This window comes from Scardinius erythrophthalmus (genome assembly GCF_964197995.2).
Source record: "Scardinius erythrophthalmus genome assembly, chromosome: 1".
Classification (NCBI taxonomy): Eukaryota; Metazoa; Chordata; class Actinopteri; order Cypriniformes; family Leuciscidae; genus Scardinius; species Scardinius erythrophthalmus.
In genome coordinates, this window is record NC_138221.1 from 45,451,126 (window position 1) to 45,478,748 (window position 27,623).

Genomic DNA, 27,623 nt, shown 5'->3' on the forward strand with positions numbered 1-27,623 from the left:
CAGACAGTTGATGGTAGCCATTGACTTCCATACAATTTGTTTTCTACTATGGAAGTCAACAGGTGCCGTCAACTGTCTGGTTACCAACTTTCTTTTTAAAATATGTTGTTATAAATATGAAATAAAATATTGTGTTCAACAGAACAAAGAAACCCATACAGATTTGGAACAACATGAGGGTGAGCAAATGATGACAGAATTTTCATTTTTTGGGTGAACTATCCCTTTAAGGAGTAAAGCCGTGGGTACTTTTATTTTGACACACCTTGTATCGTCATGCTAACCCCTATGTGCTAAACTCACTGATATTAATAACGTTCCTTCTTATTGCATGTCTGAGTCTCTCAGTGAGTATATCACGCTGTATGTTTTTATATCTGCGTGTTCTCCAACCGTAAACGCCTGGATAACGCGAGCTTTTTAGTTTTTCTTCATAAGTTAGCAGTTTAGCAATGCTGTAATATCTCACTCTCCGTAACACCTTGGTTTGATAACTGTTCAGATTACATTCTTAACATTTGTGTTTTATGTACTGCTAATTTGTCCTGTACGTCCATGTGTGTAGTCATGGAAACGGACGCGTCTCTCCTGGATGTTGAACTAGAGCAGAAACAGCAAGAAGAGCTGTATCAACAACTTTTGCTTCAGGTAAGTTAACCGCTTTGACACAACTAAGTTAAGCTCAACAAATACATAAGTACTCTGCGGTGTTTCGAAGCAGGTCCCGACTCCCAACTATAAACATTATTAAACTTAGTGGAATATGGAAAGTCATAGTAAACGAGCACGATTACCAATCCGTTTCATTAGCAGTTATACAACAAAAATGCACATAGTTCACCCGAAAATTAAAATGCTGTAATCATTTACACGTATTACTGACTTTTTTTTCCTGCAAAACACAAAAGGAGATGTTATGACTGACAGAAGTCAAGTCACCATTCTGTCTGACTGGGTTAGTCCCCAAATGTATGCCTAAAAGAAGCCTTTTCTCATTTCCGGGTTTCTCAGACACAGAAGTCGTCATAGTTGGGTAAACTTCTGTAGAGGTGAATGGGGGACAACAGCAAATTGAACTTTTGTATTTGGGCAATTCCGCGCAAAACTATCACATCCATAACGCCAACTAAATACCATGGCATTGTGTTGGCGTCATGGATGTGACAGTTTTGCGTGGAATTGCCATTTCCATTTGCTCCAAAAATCTGTGACTGTGTTTCCATGTCTTTCCCATTAGTGTTATGTCTTCCCCTTCAGTCTAGGGATAAATAGGGAACGACGACGAACAATAAATGTGTGGAGAGAACTTGAGGATCTTCAACTCTCCAGCCCCAGAGTCACAAACAACCAAACCTTAGGGTTTAAAAAAAAAAAAGCCGTGTCAGCCTTTATTTTAAAATTAAGCAGAGGTTCAAAAGTAACCAAGTATATTAAGTAAAACATTACGAATAAACAAAAAATACAAACAAAACGTTACCTCGGGAGGAGGACCCAAACAAAAGACTAAAATACCTTTAACTAAAAGGGAAATTAACATTAACTTACCTATACATAAAAGAAAGAAAACAAAACAACATATACCTTCGCTCACTCCCTGACCATCCATTAAACAGAAGAAAAGTTATAGGTATCCTCCACCCTACGTAACCCACAACTAACTTATCATTAATGTCATCAACTCAACTGAACGTTTTGACCATGGTTTTGACACACAGTCAGACACACATTGTAACCCAACAGCAAAGAGCACAACGAGCGCCAACTCATCTGGGACTGGAGGATGGAATGACCTCAAATGGCACATTTGTCTCTCTGCTTCCTCAGCACTCTCTCTGCAGATTTATATTGGAGTCCTCAGGACACGCACCAATCAGTGAATGGACAGCACTCAGACTGATGAATATACACTGGCGGTAGCCATTAACTTATCATGCAAGCAAACACAGGAAAAGAGAAAGAGAGAGAAATACACACTCCATTAACACTCTTTATATAAATAACAGAAACAAAACTGAAATACGTCCTTGGACGTAATAAGTAGAAACACCCTTGCACCAGCATTAATGTGTTTTTTGTGATTTACTGAAAAGGTATTATAACACAATATTTAGCGTTATAAAAGTGTATAAACTCTAAAAAATGAAAATAGGAAAAACATTACTAGATTTGCGATGTTAATAACAGTGGAAACGTGCCATCACACAGTCTGTGAAAATGTTCAATAACTCCTTTCGACAAAAAGAACCATAACTCTAGTCCATATGACTTATACACTATATATTTAATTACTCTTCATCTTTATCATACAATACAGCATCTGTGTGAGTTCCAGAGTGTAAAAAAATAAATGTTTAATTTTTGGCTGAACTATCCCTTTAAGTCAAAGAGAAAGGTTATACACTACCATTTGTCTGGTTAACCATTTTTTTTTTTTAAATCAGAATCTATTTGAATATTTTACTTTTGCATTATCATCCAGACAATAAATGTGTGGAATTTTTGTTTGTACTATAGGCACACCTTTTTTTAATTTTTAAATGTTTTTAAATTCCATTGCTTTACCTTCAGGTATTATTGAGTATTTATTTAATTTTTTATCATTACACTCTTATAAATGCATCATAAATGCTCATGCACTGGTGCTAACAAAATCAGATAGTGGGTTTGGTTCCCAGGAATATACAGTTTATATATATATATATATATATTCCCAGGAATATACAGTTTATATATATATATATATATATATATATATATATATATATATATATATATATATATATATATATATATATATATATATATATATATGGGTGTTTCTGCAACTACGGGCACTTTTAAGTCCCAGGAGTGAAATTTTAGATTTATGTTAAAATTTGTTATTTGATGTTTCATAAATATAAACGCAGTGTCAATACACACCTTGACATAAAAAATAATTAATAAATAATATGATTTAATGTAAAATTATGAAGCATTTATAGGTCCAAACACCATTTTTGCTCATGTCCCACACCTGTGGTTTCAATGTTGAGATACTTAAAATTAGGTAATTCTTTTACAATATGACATTATTTCAAATGGAATTGTTTAATATACAGATTCATTTACAGCATCTAAAAATTCTTTGTATTATTTACTGATCATTTTTATGATTTTTTTAACTAAATGTACCTGTCCCACACTTTTGAGTCCTTACCGCAACAATGAAAAAAAGCTTTTATTATGAAATTTTATCGAACACAAACAAGTCTAGTTTCTATGGAAACAGAAATTATCACTTGAGCACATTGCTGACAGACTGGGCCACCATACTACCTCACTCACAAGATACCAAAAAAATAAGGTAAACATCATCTTTTCTGCTCTAGTATTTATTGTGCGTCCTTACCATTCAGCTCAATAATTGTGTATTTTTGAACTACATTTTAAAAATAAATGTATATTATTGTTGAATTCATGTATATTAAGATGCTTAGTCAAAACTAATGTGGTAGGCCTTGCTAGCTGCCAATTAGCTAAAATATTAGCAAAAATGTCATTTCCGCAACATGTCTTTACCGCAGCAAATTTAGGTGTTGCGGTAAAGACCTTGTGTTGCGGTAGAGCCAAATTCAAGGTTTACTGTATATTAAATGACAAATATTCAGTATATTATTAGTATTGAAGTATATATTAGTATATATATATAAACATGCCATTTTTTACATAAAAAAATTATTTGTCCTTACCGCCACAAGATGTCATTACCGCAGCACTGCTCTATTTTCATTTTTTTCACATTTTCATTTGCAAAAAAATATTTTTACACTTAAGTTGAGATGATTAACACATTGAAATGGCAACATCTGTCATAAAAAGTTAATTATGTTATCTTTTGTGTGTATGGAAACAATTGACATCTAAGGTTACTGTAAATTTTTTACATGGCATAGAAAAAAACATGAAATTCCCTATTTTGTGTATTATTTTTTTTATATCAGTATTTACAAAACTGCATCAAATTTGAAAAAACTATTTACATATATTCAATTTTTTATAGAAATTACTAAAGAAAAATGTATAAAATGAACGTTATTGTAACATTGCGGTAAGGACACTTTTTAAGAAGATGACCCGAAAAACATAAAAAATAAACATGTTCCAGATTAAAATCTTAACGACTACATTCTATTTTGTGTACATTTTTATATGTATTATAGACTGTGATGGTTAAAATTGAAATTCATAGAGGTTGATTTTTTAAAAATTGGGATAGTCAAAAGTGCCCGTAGTTGCCCCTTTCCAAAAAATAAGAATATCAGGGAAAGGTTTATTTATTTACATAATTCCATTCAAAACATTAAGCTTCCATAGATTATAGATTCAGGGCCCACAACTTAAACGATTTCAAGTATTTAGTTGTTTATTTGTACGTAATTTGGGCTTCCAGCTCATAAAACCCACGAAAACAGGATTTCAGAAAATTAGAATATTACATGAAATCACACAGTAATTACACAGTGATACCATGGTCATTGAACCAGGTTTTGGTTCTTTTGGCAGTGTGGGCCGGTGCAAATCCTGCTGGAAAATGAAGGAAGCATCTCCATAAAGCTTGTCTGCTGAAGGAAGCATGAAGTGCTCTGGAAATGTCCTGGTAGTCGGCTGCGTTGAGTGGACAGCTCAGTGGACCAACACCAGTCGATGACATGGATCCCCAAACCAACACAGACTGTGGAAACTTCACACTGGACTTCAAGCATCTTGGATTGTGTGCCTCTCCATTCTTCCTCCAGACTCTGGGACCTTGGTTTCCAAATGAGATGCAAAATTTGCTCTCATCAGAAAAGAGGTCCACTATGCTTTATTAAATCCAGTCAACTCAGCCGTCTACCAGGACATTTTCAGAGCACTTCATGTTTCCTTTAGCAGACAAGCTTTATGGAGATGCTGACTTCATTTTCCAGCAGGATTTGCACCGGCCCACACTGCCAAAAGAACCAAAACCTGGTTCAATGACCATGGTATCACTGTGTAATTACTGTGTGATTTCATGTAATATTCTAATTTTCTGAAATCCTGTTTTTGTGGGTTTTATGAGCTGGAAGCCCAAATTATGTACAAATAAACAACTAAATACTTGAAATCGTTTAAGTTGTGGGCCCTGAATCTATAATCTATGGAAGTTTAACGGTTTGAATGGAATTATGGAAATAAATAAACTTTTCCATTATATTCTAATTTTTTGGAAAGGGTCTGTATATGATAAAATATACAGCTTGAATGTAATGTAAGTCCCTTTAGAGAAAGGTAACTAAATTGGGGAACTAATCTAAGACAAAAATATGTTATTTTCCAACATCACAGAGCATGGGAAAAATGCAAAACGACAGTCCCCCTTCCAAAGTCATCCGTCCACAGCCAGGTTAGTCTGATATTTCATTACATCTTCTCAGGACTATTATATCATTAACTCAGCCAAATTCATCAGAATTTTCTCTCTATGCCAGGCATGTGTGTGAAGACCTCCTCAGTGTCAGAAAAACAGAAAGTCTTTCTGAATATCTGTCAGTCACAGGCGGTACCGCCCCCTCCTCCTCTGTCCCAGGAAGCACTCGCGAAACTACTGGAGTCAGAGGACCCAACGAGTTACAGAGTGCCCATGAGTCTCGGCGAGCCACACACGGAAGTGGACAACAGTAAGGACACATTCACATTTTCAAATTTACTCCATTCTCCTTTAATTATTGGTTTCCCCTATCCAATCGAAAAATCTATTGTTTCAATGCAAGGGCATTTGTTGTCTGATCTGATTGACATAAATCACTAAAAAGGGAGAAAATAAAGCATCATTAACTATGAATGGCAAGACAACCACCCTTATTTGTGATAACCCTTCCCTTCCTTCCTTTTTAATAAAGCATTAAAGATTTGAATTCAGAATATTTTTATGTTTGCCAGGCTCACAAGGCTGTACTGTGTATGATGTCGTGATCAATGATGAGTTCTTCCAGAAATGTCAGGTATGTGTCTTGTATGTGAATGTACACATTGAAAGTACCTCAGGAATATGCAACTGCATTTATTGTGTAGGGAAGTGGGTTTTGTCAGCCCACTTACTGGACGTGCTAAGGCCCATTCACACCAAAGACAATAACTATAAAGATAACGATAAAGCTGTAGTTCTAAAAATCGTTTTCAATATTAAAGAATAGCAGAGTTCACACCACAGCTACAACGATAACGGCACTGAGAAACAATATAATTGGAATCCCTTTCAGAATGATTTTATCCAGTTGATGAACGATAAAAACATAGACAGCCAATCAGAATCCATCCTGCTGTAAAGAGCTTGAGCATTTAAAGTGACAGACAAGCACTCGCTTGGAATAAACAGAATGATATTGTCCGCTGGTGTGGATGCTAATATAGTTATCGTTATAGTTATCTTTATAGTTATTGTTCTTGGTGTGAATGGGCCTTTATGTTCCAAGATGGAAAAATAAATATGATGGCCCAACCTACAAATGCACTATGGTGCAAAAGATCTCCTCCGCACCTGGAGTCACACAACATATATCAACCAACTGGTAATTATACTTATTTATAGGAGATGTTGAGGGTCTGATTTAATTTTCAAACAGGCTATGAAAATTAAATTCGACCCTCAACATCTCCTCTTCCCGGAATACGAAACCCTGCCATCAGGAAGAAGACTCCGTGTACCAAAATGTAAAACTAATGGCCTAAAATGATAATTTGTGCCAGCCTCCATTAAGCTGCTAAACGATGTGAAATAGAGCTGTGTACAATAAATATGTGAGCACTTCAGCACTTTACTTATGATCCCGGTGCAATAGGGCAACGTGCAATAAACATACTAGCACCTTAGCTTATGCACTTTACACAAACTTCAGTGCAATGGAGCAATGTGCAACAACCACTTGCAACAAGCACTTTAGCACTTGCACTTTAATCCATGGAACTGTGTTGTCAACAATGCCCTTTTTTCTTTCTTTTTTTTCTTTTTTTTCTTTTTTTTTTTTTGTGTGTGAAGTACAATATGTCGATGTGATTTGTGATGTTTTGTTGAAGCAACTCTGCACTGTGCCCAAGCAGAATTTCCCCTTGGGGACAATAAAGTTAACCTACCTACTTGAATGTATATAGTTGTAATCTAAATTATTCAACCCCCCATTGCAAATCAGGTTTATTGGCAAAATTTACAGAATTTAAGCTGTTTGCAATTAACAAATCAAACAAAAGTAATTGAAATAGCTCAATACAACAAATATTTCAAGTGGTTTCCCCAAATCCAACACAAAATGCAACTTTTAGTGACTTCTGCAGTCTTAAAATTATTCAACCTCTTCATGGCAAGCATCTTTAGTTCTCAGTAGAACACCCTGCTGCAAACGAGATGTATAACCAGACACCAGCTTCTGGCAGCATTTCTGAGGAATCTCCTCACAAGTAATGGCCTCCAGTCGGTAATATTCTTGGGCTTGCGTACTGCAGCCGCCTTCTTCAAATCCCACTAGAGATTTTCTATGGGGTTCAAGACAGGTGACTGTGATGGCCACTGTAGAATCTTCCAGGACTTCTTCTGCAACTAAGCCTTGGTGGAATTTGAGGTATGCTTGGGATCATTGTCCTGTTGTAAGGTCCAATGCCTTTGCTATATTTTTGTGTCCTGTGCCTTGTTTGGGAAGGGTGATGAAATCTTCTCCTAACTTTTTGGACCATTCTCTTGACTTCTAACAAGCAGTCAAACGTGACACTCAATAAACCTTGTCAGTTCATACAGTATATTACATGTGTTCTAGCTCAAGCACACCTGGTGCAACTAATGAAGCCCTTGATTAGTTGCATCAGGTGTGCTTGAGACAACACCTGTTTTGCAGATTTGTGCTGATTCTATTCAGGGGGTTGAATAATTTTGAGACTTAAAGTCTGTAGATTTTGCCAATAAACCTGATTTGCAAAGGTGGTTGAATAATTTCAATTACAACTGTATGTATGCATGTGTATGCGATGTGAGTTTTTTGTAGTGGGGCGATGAGTGCTTTGACATTGAATGAACAAGTGCTATGGGTCTCGTGCACTCCCGGACCATAGCGTTAACAGAGGAGATGAAAATTAAAGTGTGTGTGTTTCTGTCAGACTCAGAGCCAGCACTATCCTGGCAGATCAGGTCTCCCTCTTTCACAATTGTCATCTCTGTGTATGCTTGTACCCGACAGAAAGATACCCTATTCCAGCAGTTTCTTATAGCAGTTTCTTTGGAGGGACTGGAAAACAAATACAACCTTGAGTTAAGCAGAGGTCAGCTTAAATAAAGAACATCTGAGATTCAGTTCTCTGCATGTTTCTAATTTAGAATATTTACCTTTTCCATGCCATGTCCACTGATCCTATCTTTGTTTTTGTTTTAAGATTTTAAGATTTTGAAGAACAGGAAGTTCATGGGCTCTGTAGCAGAACAAAACATTCGTACCAAGAGCAAGCCAATTATCCAGGAAGTTAACACAAAGTGAGTTCTTTATCTCTTTGGTGGATTTAGAGTGGTTCTGAATGAAGCAGATTGTGAGGTAGACTGGGAGACCAACTCTGATAATACAATTAATATTCATTACTAGGCATACTCTTTAAATTCTTCAAAAACATTTATTGGAATCTACTGAGCTCTGCACATGACATGTGGAAAAAAAAAAAAGTATATTGTGACCAAGAATTAAGAATTCATTCCCACTGTTAGATCGTGCCAAAATGTTAGATCGGATGGATCTCCATGTCAGAAATATCAAATATATTAGATATAAATCCCTGCCTGAAGATATGAGTCTTCTATCAGTCTAAGAGACTGAGAAAGCCAGGGAAGAGCAGAAGCAGGAGACAAAGTGATAATAATAAAAAGAGCAGAGTTTATTGAATAATCTTAGTTGCGAATGTTTCTCAATGCTCAGACTTCGTCTGGATGTTTCAGTGCTCAATGCTCAGACTTCATCTGACAAGTTCAAATCCAACAAGCATTATTATACCACAGCAAAAGCAATGGAAAATTACTGCTTCACAACATTGTCCTGTGATGTTAAAAACATTGAAATAGAGACATTCTCTTATCTCCTACTCATGAAAACAAACATCCCTTCAAACCACACAAGGTAACACTTTACAATAACTGTCATTAATAGGTAATTAACAAACATCACATATTGCTTAACAGTTCATTAGTAAATATATATTTACATTGCTAGAAATATGAGATGATGTGCTTCTTAATGTTTACTAATGAACTTATTAAATGTTACATAATGATTAGCAGATAATTAGTTAATGTAAATTGAAATGCTTACAAATGTTATTAAACTTTCAATTCATATGATCAAGCACTTTTTAAAAATTGAATCAAATGATTTTGACAAATGGTTTACAATGATTAAAAGCTTAATTAATAAATCATTTAAACATTATATAATGCTTAATGGATCATTAGCTAGAGATAATATACTTGTTAATGTTTAAATGATATGTTAATCATTATGTAATGCAAATAGAATGCAAACAAATGTCATTAAACTTCAAATCATTTTATTACCTATAGCACTTTTTACATTTACAAATGTTGTTAAAAAAATGGTGTCATTATAATTTTAAGCACTTCACACACAATTTATGTTAACATAATCATTAACTAATAACCACAGTCTGTAAAGGTCACACATTTCTAAGTTCTTCAAGTTCTAAATTCTTGCTAAAAACAACAACAACAACACATAATTGTACTTCAGATGTAAAACATGTTTTTTATTGCCTCAACACTTAGTATACTTTATATCCTTAAACAGGATATTCATTGAATCATTCATAAACAAGAGAAAACAATAAATTTTTCAAGAAAATACTTGTTCATTTATCAAAAACACCTAATATAAAGTAAGACCAGTCATTCTTATATTGTTCAATTTTCTGAACACCAACAGATAAATACCATGATACTTATAATGCACCAATGTCACCTCACGAGATGTTGCTGCTTAGTGTTGCCACATCACTTTATAGCTACCAAACTATAAGTACATTTTACATTACAAGTATTTGTGCATTTGTAAATGTAAAAAAGTGCATTAGTTATATATGAACTGAAGTTTAATGGCATTTGTAAGCATTTTACTTTACATTAAATAACATCTCTTAATCAGTATGGAGTGTTTAATAAGTTTATTACTAAACATCAACAACAACACATTGTCATATTTCTTGCTATGTGAATATTAACTAATGGTCTGTTAAGAATTAAATAATGTTTGTTAAGGATTTAATAATGAAAGTTATTATTAAGTATTACCAAATGGCATAAATTAATAATAATAATAATAATAATAAAAGGATGAATAAATGATTAAATGGTAAATTATGTAAATCAATTTGCAACAACATAAATGATATTAAAATGAAATCATAAAAAAATAATAAAACACAACACAGATGTATGGTTGCTCTTTTAAAGTAACACACACATGTTATTTTTGAGTACACAGGTTGCTATTGCGAAGAATCCTTAGATCCTTCACCACGATTTACTAATATGTCAGCATATTTTACTAATTCGATTTCAATTATTTATATGTAGTATCAATATGAAAAATCATTATTTTTGACAACACTAAGCAGCAACATCTCATAAGGTGACATTGGTGCATTATCATTGTATTTATCTGTTGGTAGCTGGCAAGATGTATCTTTGAACTTTATCTGGCTTTATAATTTGTGCATAAAAGTACTGACATAATTGCTAATAGCCAAAATGTGTCTCTCTGCTCACAGCTTTGTCAAAGGACAGTAAACAGTTCATGATTTCAGTTTCATGGTGCATTTATAGTACATGTTTTAAGTACAAATTGTACATACAGAGGTATATGTACAATTTGTGTCCTCCGTTTTGTAGATAATGTTATAAGCATCAGCCATTGAAAACATATGTATGATGTTGGTTCACTGCTGTGAAAAAAAGAAATAATACAAGAATTACCAAACCTCCATCACTTATCACAAAAAAACAGCAAATTACTATTTATTTTATTTATTTACAGCAACCATGTGATTTAAAAATCTCACGCAGAAACAATCAGAAAAGTCTGCCATTTCTCATTTATTTATTTACATGTATTAATTTATTAGATTCAAAAGCAATTTCATCTCAGTGGATAGTTGCTCATACTGGACATCGACAAGGTGTGCCTGAAGAAGGGGAGGCAATCTGAAAAACATTATGAATGCCAAGGTGATATATTTAGAATCTGCCTGTTGGAAAAATCGCCAGGGCCTTGTTTGGTTGTATGATAAATATTGGTTATGCTTTCAGTTACCAATAAGAGTTTAATGTTCACTGTTTTACCATTATGAAGTTGATTCCACAGAATGCTGCCAATTTTGTTTCAAAATCACTGCTAAATAAGTCTGCAGGTTCTGTTTGTACCTGGTCCTAAGTTATCAGAGACACTTTGCCTGTCTGTCCCATCTGATCCCATCAGTTGTTGACAACTAGAACTAGCACTAGAATTGCTCTAATCACTTTGCTCTTTGTGGACAGGGAACCTCACTCCTTGCCTTCATCAACCAAATGGTAAGTATATTTGGAGTTGTTTGAATGCATTTGTGCATCTTATCGATTTGTAAATAGTTTGGTTTGACCCTTTCAAATGTGTTTTGAAACCAGAGACCAGTGCATTTTTTAATGCCCCGTTTGTTATGCTCAGTGCGATATATCTTTATTGTGAGGCAGAGCTTCACCTAAAACTTAATAATTTATGCCTTTATTGTACTTCATGTATTCCAGTCCAGAATTCAGTCTATTAGTGGAGCCCTCAATTGGAAATGCGGAGTATCTGATCGCCGAGATCTTGCTTCCTGGAGTGGTGAGTAATGGTTTCCTGGTTCTGGATTTCATTCAATCATTGTTAACAAAAAGTAAGAGACTCTAGGCTTTACTGTCTTCATCGCTAGATATCTGCTCGCTCTCTTGTTCTGGATTTGGGAGAAGACAGACTAGTGCTGATTGCTCGACCTGCTCTTTTCCACTTGGATATTTTCTTTCCTCTGCTTATTGACCAAGAAAACAGTGTTGCCCAGTACAACACAAATACGCAGGTAAGTTCTGTCAGAATAGTGTGCTTTTTTAAGCTCTACACAGTTACTGCTCATTATATTTGTGTTGGTGCAGATTTTCAGTGTGTCTCACACAGTCTTTTCCTGTCTTCCTTTCAGACGCTCACAGTGACCATGCCAGTAGTGTCTTCATAAAATCTATTGCAAGACTATTATTTCATAATAAAATGACTTTATTTTGTACACAGAGTGTGTTTCCAATTTACTCAAGATTTAATCGTTAACAAAGCTATTTTCTTTAGAGGTGTAGAATACTTTTCTGAATATGTCTTCTTTGTTGCCCAGCCTAGACCTTCCACCAGTGATTTTTATAGAACTGTGTGCTTTAAACAGCAAAGAGAGACACTTTTTACTTTTGAGAACGACAGTCATCTCCTAACGACAGTCTTCTCCCAAATCGAGAGTTAAAATCATATGGCAAAACCTGAAACCTATGAAAGAAAACAAAGGCTCTATGTTTGGTGCAAACCCACGGACCATCTCTGCCCTCAGTTGTGTTTCTCTTCATGTGTAGGAACAGACAGACAGAAAAAAAGAACAGACAGAAAAAGAGTTGGCCTGAAAAAAAAGACGGTAGGTATGCTGGATTTGCTCAAATTTGAAGTGGGCAAACACAGCTGTGAGTGACCTAAAAGGCACTGGAAGGACTGCAAACCAAATGTTTGCTAAGGGATGAATACTTTTAAAAAAGAAGAAATGTCTCTCATGCTGAAGAAATTAATATTCTAAATATTACAAGACTGCAAGCTATTTTGCAGGCAAAGATGCTTTGTTTTGTCGTTAAAGTTTAAAAACTTGAACCTCACTTCTTATAACAGCAAATTTCCCATCTACCCATCCTTTCACCTTAAAGTCGTCTTATCTGTTACCTTATTTTACTTTGTGTCAAATAGAAAATATGTATTCTGGGAAGAATTGGGTCTAAATCCCCTGTGCTATTTTTGTCCCCAACTGTCCCTTTGTTTTTTCTATCTCTTTTTATATCCCTGTGTTTGTTGTGTGAGGTCATTCCCCCTGTTTCCCCTAATCCTTTGTGGTGGTCATCTTTCTGTCCCTGGGTTCATTTCTAATCCATCCATGGTCCTATGCTGTAGCTGCTAACACCCTCCATCTGTCCCTGTCCTCATATAAAACCAACCCATTGTCCTGCATTACAAAACTCTCGTAATTCACAGGGACTCTCCTTTCATCCTTTGTGAGCCTGTGTTTTATCCTTTTCCACGGTGAAGCCATCCTACCATCACTAAAAGGTAAAAGTATTTTTGTTACTTTACTACAACTGCATTTTTTTCAGTCTGTTCTTTCCATCTCGAGAAAAGTAACTGAATTCATCAGTATAATTCAGACAGTAAATTAGCTACATTTTATGAAATCTGAAGGTCTGTTTGTATTTTTAGTTTTTGTGTGCAGTTATAATAATGTTAGTTGTATATGATAATGTGTTTTTATTTCCCGTACCAGACTATTGTGCTACTTTAGGAAAATGTTTCATGAAATAACTATGGGCAAAACAGTGTGTAGCTGGCCAACAATGGTCATAACATGCATACTTATTCCTGGCGCAAGTCCCTGTAGTAGTCTGTACTGATATTTGTAGAGTCTGAGTGTGTCTCGGACCAAATGGACTTATGGACCTATTATTAAAATTCACTCCAAGAACAATAAAGATTTGTCTTAACTCATGCAATCTCCCCCTGCATCAGTATTTTGTGATTAATGCTGCAATGACTCCCCGTAACCTTACATGTCCCCAAAACACCCTCTTTATCTGTCACTTTCCCCATCCTGTTCTTAAAATGACTCTTGCTTCTATTCCTACTTGGGTCGATCCAGAACGAGGGGCATCTTTCGTTTGTAATTTGATCGTTTCGTGCAGAATTTAGCCAGACTCGTGCCCTTTAGATGCTGACAATCTCATTAACAAAGTAAGGGCGATCTGTTGAAAGGCTGCTTTTTAGGTGGCCACTGCTTACAAGCCTTTGTCTGGAGACAGTAAAGTACAAGTTGAGTGGTGACAGCTACATGCCTCATAAATTCTCTCTGCCGATGACAATGCAGCTATAAAATTGTTTCAAAGAGCAGATATGGTATTGCACTGATATGAAAGATGAGGCACAGGGAGAGAAATCTCTCAGTGGAAGGTTAAAGACTGCAGTCAAACAGTGTGTGATAGACATTGACTGCATTTCCTGCAATCAAATCCTGAAGTTCCTATTAGGAAAAACAAGCAAATGCTGGTACATATTGGGGATATTGTATTTCACCCTGTCTTTGTCTCCACATTCCCACCTGTTCTCACTCCATTGATCTTCATATGAAGCATTCAACGGGGTGTCAGCACTTGGGAACAATGGAACAATTTAGATCTGGTGCTACTTTTGTTTTGTCACTCTCTCCTGCGCTCTCATCCTCTTTCTAAAGTGATTGCGAAATGTTATGTGGTTCTGCTTGTACTTTCAGACATTCCTTCCTTCCTGTCTCACTTTCTCTTTCTCCTTCTGTTATCCAGTTTCATCATGTCTGATGTAGAGGAAGAATATGAGTGAGTAATGCTTCTATTTGACCATTAAAGCATTACATTTAAAGGGTACTGTAATGTTTACTCATTCCTTTCTCTTCCCTAAATGGCCTGTTAGAGAACAAGTAGCGGGTAAGTATTTATTTATTTATTTATTGCCCATATTAAAATGTAGCTTTAGTAATTATCAGTGAAGCCTTGGTATAATGTGTACCCAGAGGCCAATTATAGATACCTCCAGAGACCCAGCTGAGCTTCACTTGGTTTTAGAGAGCTACGTACAAGTCTGATTGGGTGCTTAGGCTTGTTACCCTGCCTCTTCCTGGAAGGGTTATTTTTATTACAGTGATCTCATGTTTATGCTAGCATACATCCCTAACAAATGGTGTGCACTTACATAATCCTTTGCACACACTTATTTATATACACACTTATATTCTTTCCTCACGTGTTCTCTCTGGCACAGACTAAATATTCACATATGTTTTCCTTTCATTTATCACCCTGTCATTGAGGAGCAGAGGAGGAGGAGGAGGAGGAGGCTGCAGAGGATGCAGGACAAGGTAAATTTGACCTCAGTGAGGGTTTAAAGAATCAAACTCTCAATGTTGATGAGAAAATTAAAGAATGTTCAAAAATGAATATTCCGAGAAATGAGATAGCATGTTATGCACTCATTTTACTCAAGCAACGCTGACGTCACTAGCGGAAATGGTGTGAATGTGAGATGAGTTTTTTTTTTTTTTATGAGGTTCAGGAGGTTGCACCTCAATCACCCACTGATTGGTCACACTGTCAATGGGCCCATAAATCTACAAATGGGTTCTTTAGGGGAATTACAGTTAAGCCACATAAAGAGACCAGTATGCTCAATAAAGACCAATAGTCAAAGGTCACTTTGACACACTTCCAGAGGCCATAGAAAATAAGTAAGAGGAGCAAGCAAGACTATAATACTTATAGTCATACGGATAATCAGTTGACATCAGTTCTGTTTGGTTAACAGTACAGATAATTCTAGCAGCATCTGATTAATTTGGATGTATGAGCAAATTAATTAATTGATAACAATTACATTTTTATTCTCTGGAAGCTGGGCTGAATGTGTAAGCACTGTTACTGCATTCCTGACATGCATGGGTCAGACCCTCAGTCTCCTCTCAGATACCAAATACTGACATTGCCTGTTACATAAATACCAGAATAGATACTCTGGTTTTAAGAAAACTTATATTTTCATTATGAATTTCATTATGATTTTTATGATTTATTTAATTCAAGAAGAGGGATTGTAAATCCAACACCTTCAGTTCGACCGTCGCAAATGGACAAACTAATAGACTGCAACAATTGGTTTCCGGAAGTAAAAATCCAATCCATTATTTTCATAGGAGAACTGATTTTAAACGCTAAAATACCAGCGTTTACGTAGAGGTTGTTAATCAATGGTTTGTATTATTGTTGAAGCCATCAGCCAGCATTATTTCAAAATATTTTTAATCATGTTTAACTGAAGGATTCCTTAAAAAATAAAATAAAACATAATAATAATAATAATAATATATATATATACACACCTCTATACTGAAAACATTACCTGTAATGTTACCTCAGATTTATGGTCCAAAATGGTCCTAAGCAACAGTTCTTAAATGAACATTTTCATATAATCCTCACGTGAGATAAAAGTAAAAATATCTGGCTTGATGTCTGTGATGGACTCTTTACGCAATTAAACACTGTAATTTGAATACATAACAGAAATGAATAGAAATAGAGAAGAAGTGGGATGCTGAGGTACAAGTGGCTACTTAAATGCGATGTACAGTAATGATTGACAGTATTTGACAGAGATTGACAGAACATTCTACAATAAAAAACATAACGATGTTAATAAAATGAATGAATCTTTGATTTGTTTTTAATATTAGTATATAAACATAGAAGAATAGTATATTGGTGTCTTATTGAAAGTGGTAAATGCTGGTAAATGTGTCTGTAACCTAGAAATCATTTAATCAGCCAATATAAAAAAAAATACATTCAAAGACCGGAGAGAGGAGGGCCTCATTTCCCCAAGTCAAAACCCATAATTCTTTATCTTGTTAATCAAAAGGACAGAACATAATGATCATGAGCAGCCTCATGATATGTGCATCTCTGAAAGAACATTAACAGTTCTGCATAAAGAGAAAACACGATTATTGAGTAGAACTAAATACCTCATTTTTTTCTAGATCAGTTAAAGAGATTGATTTGTTTGATTTATTTTGATTTCATGTTTCTTTTCTGGATCTGTATTACAGAAGAGCAGGAGTATACAGATTATCAAGGTACTTTGTTCGTCTTCATCAAAAAAAGACATGCACAATCAGAATAGCATGTAAAAAAAACCTTATATGGAAGGTTGATAGCATGCGTTTGTTTATGTTTTGGGTGATGTAATATTTAGCCGGTTTAGCCGGTCAGTCTACACTTTTTTTTTTTTTTCATGTTGCACGTACATGTTTGTGAATATAGTGTTTTTGTAAATTTTGGTTCTACTGTATAGCTTTAAGAGCTCACTGGTTTAAAGGGGTGGTATAATGCCCTTTTCACAAGATGTAAAATAAGTCTTTGATGTCCCCAGAATGTGTATGTGAGCAAAAACGCACGGTTTTTGTGTCTGTCCCTTTAAATACAAATGAGCTGCTGCTCCCAGCACAAAGGGCGGAGCTTCAACAGCTTGTGTCCTGAACATTTCAAAAAACTTTTAGCCTTTTATGTCCAAACCAGAGTCAGACAAAGATGGAGAGACTCAAGATGAAGAGACTCAAGAATAAGTGACAACATGTAACATTTCTGAATGGTTAGTAGATGAATTTTTGTAGCTTATGTGTAGTTATCTTCTAGTCATTGATTAGCATATTCTGTCATGATAATCTATAAATCGCGTTCCCGGGGGCGGGGTTTATGCAGATGTATGGTTAGTGATGTCTAACCCAGGAGGAAGCTCATGTAGACCCTACCAGCCGTTAATTGTAGTCCTTAAAAAGCAGTTTCTTTAAAAGCAAATATCTCCCTTTGCTTTGAACTTTGAGTCGTGACTTTGCAGATGTTGTTTATGCTCAAACAGCAACAATACACACTAACTAAAGTTAAAAAAGTGAAATCATAATCAACCACTCCTTTAAATACTGTTCAGACATAGCACAAATCTTCTTTTTCCATTTCCAATTTCCCACTGTGTCACTTTGGCAATAGTATATGACCCCCTCCAGTGAGCTCTTAAAGCTATATAGTAGAACCAAACATTTACAAAAACACTATATTCACAAACATGCACGTGCAACATGGTAAAAAAAATGAACATGCCTAAGACTTTTGCACAGTACTGTGCAAAAGTACTGTGTATATATATATATATATATATATATATATATATACATATACATATACATATACATATACATCTTAATTCCACATTTCACATTGTTCTGTTATGTGTTTCTGTATTCTTTCAATGCTGTATTCATCAGAGGAGACTCAGGAAGAAGGTAAGGGCTTTTAGACGAAAGTACTTCCTTTAACTCCTTATCTTGATCCCTGAGTTCTGTGTTGTTAATCGTGTTGTTACACTTACATCCTCTGTCTATCACTGTGAAACATTCATGGCTTTTCTTTTTCACTGACCTGCATGACATAGAACTGTTGTTCTAGTATTAATTATTACAATTTGTGTCACAAATGTGAAACTGAAATTATAATAAATTCTTCATATGTTAATAGTCATGTAATTTAAACATTAATAGCAACATGCTACTATATTTCATATCTGATGTGGCAAGAAGCAGTTTTGAATATATCATGGACTGATATGTCTAGATTATTAGTTGATGGTTTTATACTATTTTTCGGGTTTGTTTATATTTTTTATCTTATAACATTTGTCTTTCCAGTTAGTTCACTCTCTTTTTGTATAAAAACAATAAAAAAGTCTACACACACACACACACACACACACACACACACACACACACACACACACACACACACACACACACACACACACACACACACACCCACACACACACACACACACTCTCTCTCTCTCTTTTTGTATAAAAACAATAAAACAGTCTGAACACAGGAACATTTAGGATAATGTAAGTACACAATTGAAAGAAATATATAACACTATGCAAGTGGTTTTTGGATATTTTGATATAAAATTCTTACATATTGTACCTTTAATACCATAAATCACAGTTTAATAAAAATTGACTTGTGAACTGCAGAGTTCATGAAAGAACAGTTACAGTTGTGTCCTTTATTTTCATATTTCTTCTGAGGAACCAGCTTTATAAAAAAAAAAAAAAAAAAATTCCAGATCATTTTAAAATGTGAAATGGTCAAAAGACAGAAAAACACACAACTAGTATAGGGCAGCATATTGTATGGTTATGTGGGCGAACAGGAAATGCTGTATAATTATATTTTACAATAACTGCCTTGTTTCTTTTTTCCCTATTTGTGGTCTCTTTTATCAGAGGAGGAAAGACCACGGCCCAAGTAAGTCTCTGAACACTCGTTTGTCAAACCACAGGCACGCTCTGTATTCTCCAAATGTCTTCAGGCACTTCATCCCAAAAGTCTGTTGCTTTTATTATCTCCCACACAGGCCCATGGTCCCACAACTTGCCCCTCCAAAGATTCCAGAGGGTGAGCGGGTAGATTTCGATGTAAGTACCAGTTCAGTTCACTTCATCAGTTTAGGATGAATTGTAAAGTGAGAATTACTCAGATAATATGAAGGGTTCACTTTTTACATACTGAACTGTGTGAATGTTTATATGGTGGGTCCAATGACGACTAAGCAAACTGTGTTTGTTTTTATTGAGGTCAGATTAAATTCATATCCAATTAATTACCAAATGTGATTAAAAATAACATTCAGTTTGGACTTCATGGAAGTTATGGCTTTCTATTTCTAATCTATATCATTTCCTACCTTAGGATATTCACCGAAAAAGGATGGAGAAAGACTTTCTGGAGTTACAGACTTTAATTGATGTCCACTTTGAGCAGAGGAAGAAAGAGGAGGAAGAACTGATCGGTCTCAAGGAGAGAATTGTAATTCAGTCAATCTTTTCATATTTTTTTCTCTTTTATGACTTTTATTTACCACAAAAACCTTCTATACTCAGCTTTCTCTTTGCTTTGTACTAATTTTCTCCATGTTGGCCATTCACTCCACCTGTCCTCAGGAGCGGCGACGGGCAGAACGAGCAGAGCAGCAGCGTGTTAGAGCAGAGAAAGAAAGAGACAGACAGACGAGGATTGCGGTAAATTAGAAGTCAAACTTAAAACATAGTAAATAAAATGCTCAATTGCTCTCAAAGTTGTAGGTGGAATTTAATACAGAATATCAATATCGATGTGAAATATAATGTCTGCGCTCTCTCATCAGGAAGAGCGCCAGAGGAAAGAGGATGAGGAGGCTAAGAAGAGAGCAGAAGACGAGGCCAAGAAAAAGAAGGTTTTGTCCAATATGGGGGCAAACTTTGGTGGCTTCTTAGCCAAGGTAGGTTACTGAGCCTTACCATAAATACAGTAATGTACCATTAATACATGTTTGTACATATGTGTGTTTGTGTTTAGGCAGAGCAGAAAAGGGGGAAGCGTTTGACTGGACGAGAGATCAAGAGAAAGACGCTTTCAGAGAGGCGCTCTCCACTTGGCATCGAAAATCTGCGAGAGGATGGGTTGAGGTGACCACACACATACACACCCATGTTATAATATAATATAATATAATATAAACTTTTATTAAGAAATCATTAAGAAACATTATATATGTCATGGACTGGTTGTATTGCATACACATTGAAGATGATGAAAGTCAAAGGTCTTTAATTAATAATCCACATAGAGTAACTAAAATGAGGGCAGGCAAAGCAACAACCATTAAACATAGACAAAAAAGTGCATTAGTTATATATGAACTGAAGTTTAATGACATTTGTAGATTTTCAAGAAGTGCATGATCATTTCAATTAATGACATTTGTAAGCATTTAAATTTATATTAAATAATGTTCTGCTAATCAATCAACATCTAAAGTTTTAATAGGTTCATTAAACATTAACAAGCACATTATCTCATATTTTTAGCTATGTGAATGTAGCTATATTAACTAATGATCTGTGAAGCATTGTATAATGTTTGTTAATGATTTATTGATGAAAGTTATTATAAAGTGTTACCATTTTTTTTTTTTCGTAATGCAAGATGTGCATAGGATCTATAGGGCCCTATCTTGCACTCAGCGCAATTGACTTTGAATACCGACGCATAGGGGTGTGACGAGACGCTTACTCCACGAGACGAGACGAGACACGAGATTGGGTTCACGAGAACGAGACAAGACGAGATTTTTTAAAAAATTTTAAGAAATCCTCAATGATGAAATATATGAATGGGAAATAGTCTTTTATTCAACTGAAAATCACAAAATGCAAAACAATTTAGGTGCATTTTGAAATCAACTTGTAATGAATGTTATTTTACTTCTATTTTAAAGAATTCTATGCAGTAAAGGATGCAAACACTGCTAAATGTTTTGCTATAAACTCTACCGTCTGGCTTCTCCCCTGTACGATTTCACATGAGAAATCTAACTCCTTTCCACAAATCGAACATAAAAAAATAAAACAGTATAAATAAAATAAATATTAATAACTGAAATAACACTTTAAATGCAAACAGTAAGTGTGTATCCATAATCAAAGTAGGCTACTGCTCTCTCAAAACTACAAGTTCAAACAGAAACAATTTTTTTTTCTTCAAGCATGAAAAAGAGATAAATTAACTACACAGAACAGCCTAAGATAATGGTCATGTTCTTTTTCAAGAATATAAGCATGTCAACGATTTCTGGCAGCAGTTGAGACCTTTGGGCAGTAGCCTACTAGGGCTGCACGATATGAGGAAAAGCTGCGATGTGCGATCATTGTTTAATATTGCGATGTCGATATGACTTGTGATATGTGAATGTTATTTATACTGTTCTCATGTCTCAGTGCTTTAATAGGTTCTTTGCGCGATAGGTCAAATGTCTCCGTTTCGTGGAGATTCGTGAAGGACAACGGGCGTCGGGACGCAAGATTCGATCGTTTCATTTCGTGTGTCATAGTGGGCGACGACAAGCTACGCGTCTGCAATGCTTCAGGACATCACGACAGAAAAACTAGCATGTTTAACTTTAACGGTCCTCCACGACGGGTTGAGAGTGAGTGAGAGTGCGAGCAACAGTGTGCGTGTGTTTGCGCGCGCGCATGAGTGAGTGAGTGAGCGAGGGACAGTGTGTGTGTGTGCATGGAGTGTGTGTGTGATTGGCCCGGCACACAAATGATTTAAAAGTGGCAGGGGCATCTTCAATACTAATTTCACCCTCATGCTCCATCACGCTGACATCACAACAACTCACGAGACAAAGTTTAACCTCGACGAGAAATCTCGACGCGTTTTAATCTCGCGAGATCTCGTCACACCCCTACCGACGCATGTATCATTCCTATTTTGCACCCGCGCACAGCGGACTTTTCCCTCCACAGACGCACGTCGGTTAACTAAGAAATTAGAGGTCTGCTACCCGACCCGAGCCCGACGGGTCCCGAAAAATGTGCGGGTTTCGGGTCGGGTTCGGGTTAATGTTTAATGAACAGCCTCGGGTTCGGGTCGGGTTCGGGTTTGTAACTAAGAAAAAATAAATAGGCTATATATAGTTTGCGTTCCGTGTGCTTTGCCTGCTTTCTGTGTTGTGGTGACCGGCACGCGCGAGAGAGAAAGTAGCCTATGCGTGCGCAGATGTGCAATGTGCATAGGCTACACAGACTGTCGATGCCGTTCTCTTCCTTCATAACTCATACTGAGAAGGATATATTTGTGTAAATAGCTCTGAAAGCGGCACTACAATTAAAACTTCCACGAAGATCTCAAACAGGCATTAAAACATCAAATATTAAGAATTGGCATATCGAGCAAAATAATATGATTGATCTAAAATTGTAGGCTATCTCTCCCTCCTCATGCTCACCGGCAAGACGCACCGACATTAAATTTCTTTGTAGGCTAATAGGCCTATGTGTTGTAACCCAGTCATTAAAAAACGATTTAGTTTTATATTCATGTTTAAATAAAATAATATATATATTTTTTAAATTTCATGTTGAGATTATATGAAAAGTGAAAAGCATGAATAAGATAAGATGATCCCGAAAATATCGGGAGACAAATGGAGTGGGCAGACATGATTTTGACCACTTCATTAAGTTTGTTTTTTAGAAAGCCTGTCTTTAAAGTGAATTTCGTTTTGTATTAATTGTATCTTAATTTTAATCAATTTTTCATTAATCAATTTCTTGAATTTAATAAATAAGAGGCTAAATAGGCTATAGCAGGCAATATAATCAGGACACGGTGTCGCCGGCGCGTGAACTGGAGCTGGTCCGAAACACAGCGTATAGGCTATAAGCTACTTGCCTCTCAGACTTGAGACATATATTATATATAGAAAGCATGAAATGTGTACTTTTAAACAAAACAATTCAAAACGAAAGAAAACAGACTGTGCTCTGCTTAATGAAATGTGAATTTCTCTCTGGCGCGTTTACTGCGAAGATCGCGAATCAGCATCGTCAAATTTATCTTTGACACAGAAAACACTTGTTAATAAACAATTGAAATGTCTCCTTGATATATTTGACATACTAATCATTAGGCTACTTTTCCCTGACAGCTTTTAGGCGCGTTATTGGCAGCGCACCCTATGTTACATGAACACGTTACCACCGCTATAATAGGCCTATTATTCTTCGGTGTTCAGTTAAAAAAAAAATACAGACCGACCTACCGACCTTTTTTTGGCTGTTACGGCAAACCAAAATATTTTTAAGGATGGCCTTACCGTTTCAAGCAATCATTACACTATTGCAAAAATGGTAGTCTCGGTAGGCTGGTGTTAGAAACAGAGTGGACCTCGGGTTCGGGTCGGGTTCGGGCTTAACATGTAAATGTAATTGTCGGGTCGGGTCGGTTCGGGTTAAATGATCGCGGGTACGGGCCGGGTTCGGGCTTCAGTTTAAAGCCCGTGCAGACCTCTATAAGAAATACACTTGCGCTCCCGGGGGCGGTTCAGCGAAAAGAGGAGGCGTGTTCCGGCGCAAATGTTCCCTCATGCTATTTTGCAGGTTTAGAAAACAATTCCGCCACTAACCGAAAAAACCTGGTCGAAAGTCAGTGGCGCGTGCTTGGCCATAATCAATGTAGCGTGTGCACAACGCTCATACACTTTGATTCTCTCATCTACACAGAAGCAGCAGTTTTCATTTTTGCAAATCATACATTATTACGATAGATAGATAGACAGACAGACAGACAGACAGATAGATTGTGCAAAAAGAGTGTGCTCCTTCCAGCTCAGAGGACAACTTTTCTAGGTGTGGTTTGGGATTCTCAGCTGTAAATGGGGTAAAACTAGGCCAGTCACTCACTGTGAAACAGTTTCAGAGACTGTTGGGTCTCATGCCAGCTGCATCCAACGTAATAACTTTTGGCCTCCTGTACACGAGACCCCTGCAGTGGTGGCTCAGAGCCCAAGTCAAGTCAAGTCATCTTAATTTATATAGCGCTTTTAACAATGTAGATTGTTTCAAAGCAGCTTTACAGAGACAAACGTATAATTTAGGGTAACAGAGATTGTTTTGGCTTTATAGCGGTTCTTTAATAAAGTTATTTTCCAGCTAAAGTTAGTTTTGATTGATTCGCTTCCATCACAACGATCATTTGTTATTAAATTAGGGGCCGCTAAGACGACACCATTCTCTACACAGACTTTAAACGCGAACCTGTGAGAAACACTGATGGCGTTCACATGCGCATTAAGAATTGGTTCTATAGTTATGTGCATTTGAATATATGTGCGCAGGTTTGGAATTCCCTACAGACCAAGCCTAAACAAAGTACTGGTGTTTCCTTATAAATTTGGTACAGACTTTTATTTTATTTTGTCACTTCAGGGTAGGTGCACGAAACGAATTTTCCAGCAACGCTTTATCTGTAGAGTGGTAAAGGGATCCTCCATAGGGATCCAGAAAACCAAAGGGTTTTATCAGAGGGGAAATCCATTTCGCATGATCAAGGTCACGCGGCGATGCCTACGTGCCTTAGTCATGTGGAAGAAACCTTGGTTCCTCGCCCAAAGCCCAGTGTTGGGGGGTTCTTGTCGTCGCATAATGCTAATGACAGATGCTTCCTTCACAGTTTGGGGGGCGATCATGAGTGGTTGCTCGGCGCAAGGTCTGTGGCAAGACCATCTACTTTCTTGGCACATAAATCGTTTAGAAATGATAGCTGTGTCTCAAACACTTCCCCCCCCAGACCTGAGGGGCCATCATGTGCTTGTCTGTACAGACAACACATCAGTGGTCTCTTACATCAACCATCGGGGGGGTCTGAGGTCACGTCACTTATGCAAACTGGCTCACCAGATCCTCCTGTGGGCCCAAGGGAATTTGCTCTCTCTAAAGGCAATTTACATCCCTGGGTTTTTAAATCAGGGAGCAGACATCCTGTCGAGGCAGGGGCCGAGGCCCGGGGAATGGAGACTCCACCCTGAGGTGGTGGAGCTCCTATGAAAAACTTTGATCGAGCAGAAGTAGACCTGTTCGCATCTTAAGAGACGACACACTGTCCACTGTGGTTCTCACTCAGTCAGCTGGACGCTATGGTGCAGATGTGGCTGAGGTCCTTTTCTCTCAGGCAAGTGGGTTGATCCTTCACCCCCGCCCAGAATTGTTGAAACTTTGGGCTTGGCCTCTGAGGGGGTGGGAACGCCACTGCGTCGCCCTGCCATACTTCCTGCATGCCTGTGAGCGATTTTCTTCAGCCTATCAGAAGCTAGTGACGGTTTGTTCCAGGTATGCTGTATAGTTTACTGGTAGATGACGTCACATGATGTTCCATCACGCTATTGGACTGATTTCATACGCGCTTCATGACATCAGAAGCAGAGGCGTTCCCACCACGTCTCGACGCAGCGTCTCGTTCCCTCTTCAGGGAACCAGGGTTACATTCATAACCTGAGACGTTTTTTTGACTGGAATGTTTTTTTTTCCCATTCTCCATGAATAGTTGTTTTGCATCATCATCTGTTCCTTACTCCCAAAAAACAGGAAGCGAGCTCAGGAGATGTGGAACTGGATTCACCAGCTGGAGTCAGAGAAGTTTGACCTCTTGGATCAAATGAAGAGACAGAAGTATGAGGTGTGGTGACTTTGATTGCTGAACTGAGGTTTGAGAAACTGGTGAAAGATTTCACTGTATGAAACCTGACAGTGTTTGTATTGCAAATACTAATCTGTGATTAGTTTAGAGAAAGTCAGATAGAGAGATAGATAGTGTAAAGTGAAAGCGCAGATAAAACACTGTATTTATCCAAAATGTGCTTCCTTCTCAACAGATTGTTGTTCTATTGAACAGGATTTCTCACGCTCAAAAGTTGTAAGTCACATTAAGTTAATAAATTGATTGTTTCAGTTCGTTCTAAACATAATAAATTCATGCAGAAACATGAGTCTCTTTGCTAAGAGACACATGGCAAATGAAAACAATATGTGTTCTAAAATCAGCTCAAAATATCAAACATGTTTGATATCATCCACCTCAATGGATTCATTGTCAGAAGCTTAAAATATCTTTGCCCATCGAAATACAATTTTCTGTGAAATCTGTCAACTCAGACAAAAATCTGCAGACTGCATCAACTTTTCCAGGCTGCAAATCTGGGTAAAAAGTCATATAGTGTATTCCTGCCTTAAAGGGAAAGTGCATCCAAAGATGAAAATTCTGTCATTATTTACTCACTCTCATGTCATTCCAAACATGTATGCATTTCTTTCTTCTACTGCACAAAAGAAGATATACTGAAAAATATTGATAGCCAAGCAGTTTCGGTTCCCACTGAATGCCATTGTATTTTTTTTTTTGTCAATACAATGGAAGTCAATGGGAACTGAGGCTTGCTTATTAAATATCTTATTTTATGTTCCACAGAAGAAAAAAGTCTTAAAGATGAGTAAATGATGACACTTTTTTTGTGGACTATCCCTTTAAGTGAAAATTAGGCTATACTTATTTCTTAAGCATTTTTCTTTCGTGAAAAAGACTATAATAGTCTGTCATTAAGAAAAATTGTGTCTGAATTGTGCTGATGTTTCATTTCTTTCTTTATCACAGCAAAAAAGTTCATGGTAAAGGAAAGGTCGGAGGTCGCTGGAAATAAGACTGAAAAGCCAACAAGGAAGCTTTCACTTCTGACAATTTCACAGCATCTCCAAAAGAATAACATTTCAGAATATGTTCAAAACCTCTCTCAGATCTGATGTGCTAGGATTAGATTAATCACTTCTGCTTGTTTTATTCTAATTTGTAAGGCACTCTGGATAAATGTGTCTTCTAAATGAATAAATGTCAATGTAAAATGCATCTGATTCCTCACTCATTCACAGAGAGTCTTTTAGCAAACTAGACTGGTTATGCAACTGAAATCGTTTCACTCTGAAAGGGAAGAGCAATGAAAATATACTGGAAATGAAAATAAACTGTCAGAGAGGAGTGTCTTTGGTGTGATTAAAGAGTGTTTGCCTTCATCCATTCCGTTTAAAACAGCCGGAGGATCCTGTTTTCATGAGGATGCACAAAAATGTGGTTTCCAGCTCACATTTTTGGCTATTAGTAGCAAAAGTCATTTCCATGTACTTTCATAAGTCTCTTTCGGCCAGTTTCCATTGGGATTGCAGAAATAGAATGGAATGTTAACATTTGCCTAGGAACATAAATTGTAACTGTTATGATTAGGTGAAGTCTCTTGCTGTCTCCATTGACAGTGGTAGGAAAAAATTGTGAGGGAGTGTTC

The 27,623-nt window shown here is 36.5% G+C and overlaps 2 protein-coding genes across 4 annotated transcripts; both read left to right on the forward strand.

The window, feature by feature from the left end:
• Positions 1–247: 247 nt before the first annotated feature.
• On the forward strand, positions 248–12,415 carry pih1d1 (PIH1 domain containing 1). Of its 2 annotated transcripts, XM_081370966.1 has the most exons (11): positions 248–347; positions 566–648; positions 5,350–5,407; positions 5,493–5,681; positions 5,944–6,005; positions 8,226–8,307; positions 8,419–8,515; positions 11,576–11,608; positions 11,822–11,900; positions 11,989–12,132; positions 12,250–12,414. In XM_081370966.1, exons 1-11 carry the CDS (start codon positions 332–334, stop codon positions 12,283–12,285), a joined length of 879 nt encoding a protein of 292 aa, XP_081227092.1. In that variant the 5' UTR covers positions 248–331; the 3' UTR covers positions 12,286–12,414. The 2 variants fall into 2 exon arrangements, with proteins under 2 accessions (XP_081227092.1, XP_081227091.1); XM_081370965.1 differs by having other exon boundaries at positions 259–347; positions 11,989–12,415.
• An 852-nt stretch (positions 12,416–13,267) lies between these two features.
• Positions 13,268–27,327, forward strand: tnnt1 (troponin T type 1 (skeletal, slow)). Of its 2 annotated transcripts, XM_081370985.1 has the most exons (15): positions 13,268–13,400; positions 14,660–14,692; positions 14,787–14,800; positions 15,190–15,231; positions 16,975–17,001; positions 18,187–18,204; positions 19,198–19,219; positions 19,329–19,389; positions 19,664–19,780; positions 19,915–19,992; positions 20,118–20,231; positions 20,309–20,418; positions 25,882–25,972; positions 26,169–26,209; positions 26,945–27,327. In XM_081370985.1, exons 2-15 carry the CDS (start codon positions 14,667–14,669, stop codon positions 26,988–26,990), a joined length of 807 nt encoding a protein of 268 aa, XP_081227111.1. In that variant the 5' UTR covers positions 13,268–13,400; positions 14,660–14,666; the 3' UTR covers positions 26,991–27,327. The 2 variants fall into 2 exon arrangements, with proteins under 2 accessions (XP_081227111.1, XP_081227112.1); XM_081370986.1 differs by lacking the exon at positions 14,787–14,800 and having other exon boundaries at positions 13,326–13,400; positions 14,660–14,696; positions 15,184–15,231.
• The last annotated feature ends 296 nt before the right edge of the window (positions 27,328–27,623 follow it).

What these genes read in the sequence shown, in the direction of transcription:
- tnnt1 (XM_081370985.1), top strand. Translation starts at nt 14,667, where the DNA reads ATGTCTGATGTAGAGGAAGAATATGA. An exon ending in GTGAGCGGGTAGATTTCGAT is followed by an intron (nt 19,390 to 19,663) that starts GTAAGTACCAGT and finishes TTCCTACCTTAG; the next exon opens with GATATTCACCGAAAAAGGAT. An exon ending in TTGGTGGCTTCTTAGCCAAG is followed by an intron (nt 20,232 to 20,308) that starts GTAGGTTACTGA and finishes GTTTGTGTTTAG; the next exon opens with GCAGAGCAGAAAAGGGGGAA.
- pih1d1 (XM_081370965.1), top strand. An exon ending in CAACCTTGAGTTAAGCAGAG is followed by an intron (nt 8,308 to 8,418) that starts GTCAGCTTAAAT and finishes TTTTGTTTTAAG; the next exon opens with ATTTTAAGATTTTGAAGAAC. An exon ending in ATCCAGGAAGTTAACACAAA is followed by an intron (nt 8,516 to 11,575) that starts GTGAGTTCTTTA and finishes CTTTGTGGACAG; the next exon opens with GGAACCTCACTCCTTGCCTT.